Genomic DNA, 10,699 nt, shown 5'->3' on the forward strand with positions numbered 1-10,699 from the left:
CTTCCAGCTCAATCACTTTATCTTGTTTCTGGACATGGTCTAATATGGTCATCTGCTTCTGTTTTTGGGGCATATTTAGAAGTTATCTGTGGCCTTAATTGCCTCCAGGTAGAGGTGATCAGGAGATGGGCATCCCTTCTTCCTGAGAAATTTCAAGATGCCACTGTTGGTCATTGTGGTGTAACTCATGATTTAATTTTCGGCCTGTTTCCTTTTTAGTCTGCCTGTCCCACTCCACAATCCCCATGCAGGCCTTTTCCTAGTGATAAACAGTTCTGGACTGGCTGTGGCCATTTCACACTGCCGTTTGGTTTTAAGTGGAAACTGTCACTTTAAATTTTGAGGCAATCTGTGCACATGCGTAGTAGAATCCTCCAGAGATGGGGATGGGGTGTCCACTCACTCAGGCCCCCCCTCTAGTCATCAGAATAGAGTTGCGCAGAAAGTGAGAGCCAAATGAACAGATACCAAGAAAAAGAATGTCCACACCTTTATCTCTGCAGTTCTGTCAGGTGTCCATGGCTCTTTGATCCTAACCCCGTTTAGTCTCTCCCAAGATGGCAGCTCCGGGAACAGCTGAGCATCTTGAATAATAAAGCAATGGATATCTTGCTTCTGCTATCAATTCCCCTAGCTCTAAGCCTTCCAACCTTCTAAATATTCCTTTATATGTGGTTCAGTGTTCTGGGATCATGCCCTGAGTCTGCTTGGTCCGGTATTCTGTGTTGTTGCTGATGGAGCTCTTCATTGCACATCTGCCTTCTCCGCCATCTTATCTGTTCTCTCCTATGAATCTTTCAAAGTCGTTTTGTATGGTTATGAGACCCTCTTTGATTGTATCTCCTGTTCTGGTTGTGAACTCTTTGTGATTCACACATCTCCAGGGTCTGTAAATTACTCACTCATTTCCAGCACAAGTGTTTCTCTTACAGGCAGTGCCCTGTGCTGGGGATTTAAGGGCAGAAGCAGTCATACACTTGTTATTTACACGAATAAATATAAAGCTATATGGTGGAATACAATACTGCACAGGGAAACTTGTGTGTTTAATGGAAGCCTTTGTTTTTTTATGCTGGAAGATTATGGCTTATTTCAGAAGTTGCATGTTTTGGAAAAACTTTTCAGCCTCACTGAATTTGATTTTTGTTTGTACAGCGATTGTGACCGATGTTTTCCAGGGGTCCATGAGGATCTTCACTAAAAAGCTCCCCCATCCTGATCTGGTGAGTGGGTGGAACCCGAGTCTTGGTGTAATTTATGTTGTCTGAGGTGTTTAGAGAATTGACAAGGTCCCTTGCCTCTGGAGGAGTTCTACAAGACTCCTGCCAAGTGACAGTTTCCTTAGGTTCCGGTCACTGCAGTGTTCTCTAGTTGGGGAGTTTACTGGGAAGAATGATTTTTGGAGGCTGATTGAAGTCGGCCAGCTTAAGTGTCTGACCACTGGGTGGTGCTGGTGTGTCAGAGGCTTAGGGAAAGCTGTCTAGATAGACATCCTGTAAAGATTTACAGCCTGGGAAACACTGTACAGGGTCGCTATGAGTCGGAACCGACTCCACGGGGCACAGCCACACAAGCAAAATCTCTCTGAAGATGAAGACCATCTGTTCCCTGTGTTAATCTTAACTGGCTGGAACACTGCTACCTGTCTTCAGTCACTTCAGTATAAAGTGAAGTGACCGTGAATGCAGCACAATGTCGTTTCTTCCCACCTGCGTTGGCCTCCAGGCTGCTCACACTGCTTTTTCTTCTTACTGATTCTAGCCAGCAGAAGAGAAAGAGCAGCTACTTCATAATGACGAGTACCAGGAGACGATGGTAGAGTCCACCTTCATGTACCTCACCCTGGACCTCCCTACTGCCCCCCTCTATAAGGACGAGAAGGAGCAGCTCATCATCCCCCAGGTCCCCCTCTTCAACATCCTGGCCAAGTTCAATGGCATCACTGAGAAGGTAGCTCATTTACCCACCTGCCCTCTGCTACCCCTTTCTCTCTTGCGTTTTGATTAAGAACACATATATGTAGCGCATTTATTAGCAATTGCATTATCTTTATGAAGCCTCCTAGACTCCTGGCTATTTTTAGTTGGTTGCCTTCTGTTGTAAATCCATTATATCCCTTTTAAGTTCTCTGCCTCTGGTTAGTATAAAGAAAGGCTATATTTTGGACAGTAGAAAAAATAGAGAAATTCCATCTTAAAAAAATTGATATGCTGTAACATCTATATTGAGAAAAATTCAGGACAAGAATGTAAATTAATAAATGAAGTCATTATTCTTACTATAATTTTAACCTTTATCAAGTTAAAATAGCATTTTATCTGCTGAGTTAACTGTTATTTAATTCCCTTTTTTATCCTACATAAACTTAATCTTTTTGTTTTTTTCCTGGAAGACTTATTTTTTCTTACTTGATACCTCATTACAAATCTTGTCTGCTCCTTCTTTTTATTCATAAGGCTCTTTTGTTTTTAGATGTTAAATACCAATTAAAACTGTTGTTGTTAAGTGCCATTGAGTCAATTCTGACCCATAGCGACCCTGTATAGGGTTTTCAAGGAGCAGCTGGTGAGCTTGAACCACCAAGCTTGCAGTTCAAACGACTTTGCAGTCTGATGCATTAACCCACAGCGCCACACCGGGACTCCACCAGTTAAAATTAGCTAAATTTAAAAAGGGACTTAATTGGAAAATTGAGCTGACCAGATCTTGGGAAGGCAGTCACTATTGTGATTCGGTGCTGAGAAGTGGTGGTCTGTTTGTTGACGTCTTTTGTGGAGTCCACCATTGAAGTGTTTTCAGCTTCTGCCCCGCTTGTGTCTCTGTTCTTGGGAGAGGGTCGAGAAGTCAGTTTGGATCAGGTGTCCTCCTCTGTCAAGGACCCTGTGAATGGGGTCTTTCCTTGAGAAGGGGGATCTGTGAGGTGGGCATTCACCCCAAGAAGTATCTAATACACCCTCTACCCTTAAACTGCCATTACTCTTTCCATCTCAGGCTCTTGTTGAGTGCTGTTGTCATTGTTAAGTGCCATCGAGTTGGGCCCTACCCATAGTGACCCTGTATAGGGTTTCCAAAGAGCGGCTGGTGAGCTTCAACCACTGAACTTGCAGTTCTAACGACTTTGCAGTCCAGCGCATCAACCCACAGCGCCGCACCAGGGCTCCTGAGTACTGTTAACAAGCACAACAAGGCTTGGGTGACCATGCATTATCCTAGATAGTTAACTGTGATACCCTGTTTCTTTAACCTGTTTCATTTTGTGGAATGAATGCGACCTGAGTATTTTTTAAATCATGATTTCAATTCCGTAGCTTTTAACAAATCCTTTTTTCATTTGATAATTTTGATTTTCATATAGAACATCATATCCATGTTATTTTGGTTAGCATTACAGTGAAATCATGTACTGACTGGAACATAACCCCTGGTTGAAGTAATTTTATTAGCTTTAGCCAAAATGTTAATCCTAAACCTTTTACATGGTTTCCGGGGATCTGGTGACTTCTGAATTGTAAGTGCAAGGCAAAATTACATTAAAGAAAGCAACAAAAACCCAAAACAAACAAAAGACCTCATTCCTCTGTTCTAATTCTTCCTGAACTCTAGTGCTAATTTATGAATTTTCTTTTCTCTCTAGGAGTATAAGACTTACAAGGAGAACTTCCTGAAGCGCTTCCAGCTCACCAAGCTGCCTCCATATCTAATCTTTTGTATTAAGAGATTCACTAAGAACAACTTCTTTGTGGAGAAGAATCCAACCATTGTTAACTTCCCTATTACGTGGGTATCACCCTGCTTCAATTTCCTCTTAGGGGGAATGGGCCTGCATTTCTTTTCATATGTTTCATATTATTAGTTTTGGATTGTCTGTGTTTGGGATGGCAAAGAACAGAGCCTACCCTTTACTGGAGTTACAGGTTCTAATTGAAAGGAGACAGATATTTCAAGGACCCCAAAGATGTTTACCTGAAAGCAATCTCCCTTTTACTTTCTGTCCTGTTGTTTGTTGGGAATTGTAGTCTTTTGGTATAGGGAAAAACAACTGATGAAGGAGGGGTAGGATTCTCCCTGGCTTACAAGACTGTCCCGAGCAGACAGGTGTATCCATTATCTACCTTCTTGCGTACTCTGGCCAGGCATAGACATGGGAACCTTGTTCTTTTTTGCCTTGGATCAATCTCTTGTTTTTTTCTCCCAGAATATTCTCAGTTTCTGTCTATTGACATACATTTTCATGTATGTTCTTATTTTTAATTTATCATGCTGTTGTCTTTTTATGAACATTCATGGATATTTTAATGGGAAATTGAGGTGAGTTTATCATGTGCTTTTGGTTTGCTACCTTCTAACCCAGAATGTTCCTGTAAGATCCCTTTGAGGCAAAGACAGGTGGTTTACAATTCTCAAGACACAGTTCTTCACAGTTGAAGCATTTGTCTGGGAGAACAGAGCTCTGGTGGTAAAGCTGGCCGGAAGAAATGCGGGGCTGTGTGGAAGGTTAGATGTGCTGAAGGGAGAGCCCTAAGTTTGCAAGTGAGAAGGATTTGAATGGAAATGTGATGGGAGTAACACGGTACTTGGGTATGTGTTTTCCTTTTTTAAAAATCTTTACAAAGTGGTTTGAGAGCTGTAGTGGACAAACGCTTATCTCGTCTTTAATTCATCCCTCTGCCTCCCTCCATCTTGCCAGTTCTTCAAACTATTCCAGGACTGCCAATTTTCTCCTTAGAAAACAGTTTCAGTTCTTAATTCTCTATAGTGTTTAAGGGTGTTATCTCTAAAATTAAAGTGGTGTGAGTTCTGGACCTTCTTTGTAGAAGCTTGGGCATATGTATTCTCTCATGGATGGAAAGAAGGGTTTGGACTAGGTAAACTCTTTAGGGTTCTTGCAGGTACAATGGTTTATTAATTCTAGATCTCATGATCATGAAGAATCTGAGAATAGTGGGTGGGATGGGGACAGGAGGGAGATCTTTGTAGTAAATGTTACATGAGAATTACTTTTTCTTTTCCCACTTTTCTTCCGGTTCTTGTTTTTGTTATGTACCGTTGAGTCGGATCTGACCCATAGCGACCCTGCATAGGGTTTCCATGGTTGTAAATCTTTACGGGGCCAGAAAGCCTCATCTTTTGCCAATGGAACAGCTGGTAGTTTCGAACTTCCGACCTTGAGCAGCCTGACTCATGTGAATTTTAGATTAGGTGACAATATGATATGACCTGATCAGAAAAAAAAAAAATTTCAATGTAACAAATAAACATACAACTCTGTTCTGACATCATTATGTAGCTAGCCTTCTGTGTGTTGGTGATAGCTATTTACTTCTACAGACTCAATCGGATTGCCATATAGATTCACTGATAATTTAGGCCTGAGTCTAAAGAAATCTGCACGAGCTCTACAAAGCCCAACTGTCTGTCAGCTGCTAAAAATTGACTTCCCACGATATTGTCTCCTAAACTTTAAAAACAGCTGTCAAGACTTGTCTGAACAAGTCCTGGAAAAGTCTTCAGGAGTATTTACATTCAAGTTTTCATGAGCTACCCAAAACAGTTAAAGTGGCAATGGGAATGAATATAATGTTTAATCACTTTGTTTTAGAAAAAAGCCAATCATATTCATCGCCCAGTCAGAACAACTACCCAGTTTAGAGGACAACTCATTAGCTGTCATGTTGACAAGGTTTTCTTTTTTTTTTGGTGGGTGGAGGGGAGTAAGGAGTCTCATTAGACTTTAGGACTATGGCTGGGGCCTCTGCCTAGCACTCAAGCTACCTCCCTGTCTTATCCTCTGAAGCTCAGAGCTCCTCGGAAACCCTATGCAGGGTTGCTATGAGCCGGAACCAACTCCACAGCATACCACCACCTTTTGAATTTTTGGTATGGGTTACATCTCAGTGTAAAGAAAACAAAAATCCTTACCACTGGACCAATAAACAACAGTCTTAGCAACGGAGAAAAGATTGAAGTTGTCAAGGACTTCATTCTTCTTGGATCAACTGTCAACACTCACAGAAGCAGCAGTCAAGAAATCAAATGACATATTGCGTTAGGCAAATCAGCTGCACAAGACCTTTTTAAAGTGTTGAAAAGCAAAGATGTCAGCTTGAGGACCAAGGTGTGCCTGACCCAAGCCATGGTATTTTCAGTCACCACATATGTATGCAAAAGCTGGACAGTGAATAAGGAAGACCGTAGAAGAATTGATGCTTTTGAGTTATGGTATTGGAGGAGAATATTGAAAGTGCCATGGGCTGCCAGAAGAACCAATAGATCATTTTGGACGAAGTGCAGCCAGAGAGCTCCTTGGAGGCCAGGATGGCTAAACTTTGTCTCTTATACTTTGGACATATTGTCAGGGAGACCAGTCGCTGGAGAAGGTTATCATGTTTGGTAAGGTGGAGGGTCAGAGAAAAAAGAGGAATACCCCAATGAGATGGATTGGCCAAGTGGCAGCATGGATGAACTCAAGCGTGGTGACAGTAGTGAGGTAGGCCCAGGATCGGGCAGTGTTTCATTCTGCTATGCATAGGGTCTCTATGAGTCAGTACTGACTCAATGGCACCTAACAACAACAACAACATACTCTGGTAGCATGAACTGACTCCATGGCACATAACCAACCATACTCTGGTAGCGTAGTGTTTACAAATCGGGCTGCAACCCTCAATGTCAGCAGTTTGAAACTACCAACTGTTCTACAGGAGAAAGATGAGGCTTTCTGCTCCTTTAAAGATTTATAGCTTCGGAAACCCTGTACAGGGTCGCTGTGAATGGGAACTGATTCTACTGCACACCACCACCACCACCACCACTTTACCTGTTCAAAAGTATAAGTTTTCAATGTAAACCTTGTAATAGTGTTTTATATATATATACATTGCATGTCCCATTTCAAAATAAAAATTTCCACGTAAACTGTGTAGTAACAATGTATATGTACACATTTACACACACATGTGTATGTGTATATAGGAAGAGTATGTAACATTGTCTCTCTTCCTCTTTTTGGAAGGGACCACTATTAATTGCTTTCTTGTGAATCCTTCAGATGCAGTATTTGTTTCATGTTATGAATGATAGCACATTAGATAATTTTACAGAGATTAGAAGTATCTCTTCATTTTACAAATAAAATATTTGTTGACTAAAAAAGGCTATATTTTTGTCTAAAATTACATAGTTAACATGGTCTTTTAATATTTATGTTAGCTGTCAATTTTTTTCCCTATTTGAAAATTCTTTACAATTTTTTTAAATTATATTTTTGGTAAATGTTTACACATGAAATTAGATACTCATTTATCATTTTCGATACATATTTCTCGTGGAGTACTGGTATGGTACTGTGGGTTAATGTGCTGGACTGCAAGGTCTGTTTGAACTGTAGGGTCGGCGGTTCAAGCTCACCAGCCACTCCTTGGGAACCCTTTACAGGGTCACTGTGAGTTGGAACGAGCTTGATGGCACTACCAACAACAGCATACTGCTCAGTCACGCTGGCTACAGTTCCCACAGTGTGTCAGCATGCTCATTTCTACTCTTTTCATTTCTCTAGCTTTGTGGATCCATTGCACCTTCTTGTCTTTGCTTTAGGGTAAATATTGACCTTTTGGTCTCACATAGATGATTATTTAAAGGAGAACTCACAAGTGATATCGTTTACCTTATGAGCCATTGTATTATTTGACTAGAAGGTGGCCACCGGGTTTAGGTTAAATTCCAACTTTAAAGTGTGCATATTGTCTTAGGGTTTCATGTAGTCTCTGCTGATGCAGTAAGTCTGACCCTTTTTAATAAGGAACACAAAAAAGGCCCCATTCTATCTGTGACCATCTACTGTGTCCTTGGTCAGAACAGTTAGTAGTAGCTAGGCACCATCTAGTTCTGGCCATGGAATAGATGGAGGGCTGTGCTTCTGTATGAGCCACTGTCCTGTAGACTAGTGTCTTCTGTGAATTTTTGGCTACCTTCTTTTTTGCTCCAGACAAGTACAGACCTATAGTTGTATCTTAAAAGTAAGCTTGTATCACTAGCAAGCTTGTAAGACTCCAGATGCAACTCATCAAACTAAGATGTAGAAGAATAACTGTATGCCAGATCACCAAGATGTCTCCTGAAGTTATGTCATTAGCCTTCAAACCCAGTAAACTAAACTCATAAAGTGTTTAGTTATGTCTAGGAAGTATCTGCACTTGTGACCCTAGTGTGCTTTATTATACTAGAGAGCTTCATAAAGTCCATGGAAAAATTTGTTCTTTCTTTAGACTTTGTATTATTGTGAATGGTGTTAAGGTTTACAGAGCAGATTGTTTTATATTCAGCAAATCATATAGTTTGCTTCATTGCATTTGCAGTCCCCTCTCAATCAGCTAACAGTATTTACTTCTATTCACTTTAATGCTTACATTCCTCTGCGAACTGCCTTCTTAACTGTATTGCCTACCCTGTTTCTCATGTTAACATTTGTCTGTGCTCTAGCTCTTCAATACGTTTCCCCCTCACCTACCCTCTTTAATCTTCATAGGATGTTTCTTTTATCAAGAAAATCTTTTACAACAATGGTCTTATATAATATTTGTTTGCACTGAGTTAATTTTGTTTGTGGGTTTTCTCTCCATTTTCATTTTTGTTGTGTTGATGTTTACTAAGTCTTTATGATTTTCCTGTTTTTTTATTGTGATGTAAAGGTGTGGCACTGTAGAATAAGCACTGGACCACATGGTTGATTTGAACTGCAATGTGGCAGTTCAAATCCACCAGCTGCTTGGAAACCCTATCCCAGGTCACTATGAGTCAGAACTGACTCAATGGCACTGAACAACAACAAAGATACCCTAATTTCTTTTGAGGTTAACCTGTATTTTATTAATTTTTTTTCTCCTCTTAAAAGGTCTGTTTTATCTTGAAACCTATTTGCCTTCCTTGCCATTTGGAAGTTCTGTGTTTATACTATTCCTTCTGTTTGCTTTATAGTTGACTTTATAGTATATCGATATCTTCGGTTCCAGTCTTGTAGGTTTTTTAAACTTTATTGTTGCTGTTGTCAAGTGCTGTCGAGTTGGTTCTGACCCATAGTGACCCTGTATAGGGTTTCTGAGGAGCAAGCAGCTGGACCTTGCAGTTCAAACAGCTTTGCAGTCTGGTGCGTTAACCAACAGCGCCACACCAATGCTTCTATATCTGGGTTGAGTTCTGGTGCTGTTGTCATGTATGTTAATTTCAGGTTGTAGTCTGCTGCTGTTGGCTTTCAGTCCAAAAGAAAACATCCTTTCATGCAGTGCATCTGTCTTGGTGTATCATCTTGCTAGAAGTCCCTGTTACCTTTAATGTCATTTTTTTAAGCCCTCTTGTACATACATATGTGTCTGTGCAGCCACCCTGAGTGCAGTGGCTCTGTAGGGTAAGCACTGGATGGTGAATCACAAGGACAACTGTTTGAGCCCACCTAGCACTCTTTGGGAGAAAGATGTGGCTTTCTGCTCTCACAAAGATTTACAGCCTTGGAAACCCTATACAGGGTTGCTATGAGTTGGAACTGACTTGATGGCACTTAACAGCAACAACAAATGTAAACACCACATATATTTTATTACTACTTTTGTTGCAAAATTGTATCTAACATTTATCAAAACTATTCCTAATTCTGTGTACTTCTTGTTATCATTATTTCCTTAATCAGGTTGTACAGACTTTACCCACATTGGGTATTGCTTTTCCTGTCACCAGATATAACAAGTATCTTCCACCCTCTCCCTTCCATCCCTGGTAACCACCAAAGAAGAGTGCTATTTGTATGTGCCTATTCTTGTCTTTTTATAAACGTGAGACATTACTTATTTTGTAATTAACTTACTTCACTTAGCATAATGTCCTACAGATTCATTCATGTATGTTTTGAGAACTCTTGTTATTCTTTATAGCTGCTTAGTATCCCATTGTATGTATATCCCACAATTTGTTTATCCATTCATTCACTGAAAAGCACTTAGGTTGTTTCCCAGTTTTGTTATTTTTTTGCTATTGTTGGGACAATGCTGCATTGAACATGTTGTAAAGTGCTGTCAAGTAGGTTTTGACTCATAGCGACCCTATATAGGGTTTCTGAAGAGTGGCTGGTGAGTGTGAGCCGCTGAACTTGTGGTTCAAACCAACCTTGAGGCTCAGTGCTTTAGCCCACAGCGCCACACCAGGACTCCACAATGAACATATGTGTTCCTATATCTGTTGCCTGTCACTGCTATTAGATCTCTAGTATTGGAATTCCTGGATCATAAGGTGAGTCTATAGATAGTTTTTGAGGAAGCGCAGTACCATTTTCTATAGTGGTTGAACCATTTGCCTCCTATTAGCAGTGTATGAGAGTTCTAATCTCCCCACAACCTTGGATCATTTATTTTCTTTCTTATTGCCATTTTTTGCAGAGGTGAGATGGCATCTCATTGTAGTTTTGATTTGTATCACTCTCTCTCTTTTTTTTTTTAAATGCTTGTTCTCTTACTGATTCTATGTTTCCCACTGAAGTACTTTTTTTTTTTTTTTTAAGTTTTTTTATTGTGGATTGTGTAAAAGTTTACAGGGCAGCTCATCTATTTTACATTCAACAAATGATATACTTTGTTTCATTATAGTGATTATAATACCCTCTATGATGTACCATCAGTTACCAGTGTTTCTCTCTATTCACTTTAGCCTTTGTTTT

The 10,699-nt window shown here is 40.2% G+C and overlaps 1 protein-coding gene across 2 annotated transcripts in view; it reads left to right on the forward strand.

The window, feature by feature from the left end:
- Positions 1-10,699, forward strand: part of USP39 (ubiquitin specific peptidase 39) — a 58,251-nt gene that overhangs the window by 28,184 nt on the left and 19,368 nt on the right. For both annotated transcript variants that reach the window (XM_006866600.1, XM_006866601.1), the window contains exons 8-10: positions 1,156-1,223; positions 1,762-1,950; positions 3,635-3,777. In XM_006866600.1, coding sequence (XP_006866662.1) covers positions 1,156-1,223; positions 1,762-1,950; positions 3,635-3,777 — 400 coding nt within the window. The remainder of the gene's footprint in view (positions 1-1,155; positions 1,224-1,761; positions 1,951-3,634; positions 3,778-10,699) is intronic.

This window comes from Chrysochloris asiatica, unplaced genomic scaffold (genome assembly GCF_000296735.1).
Source record: "Chrysochloris asiatica unplaced genomic scaffold, ChrAsi1.0 scaffold00093, whole genome shotgun sequence".
In the NCBI taxonomy this organism is placed as follows: Eukaryota; Metazoa; Chordata; class Mammalia; order Afrosoricida; family Chrysochloridae; genus Chrysochloris; species Chrysochloris asiatica.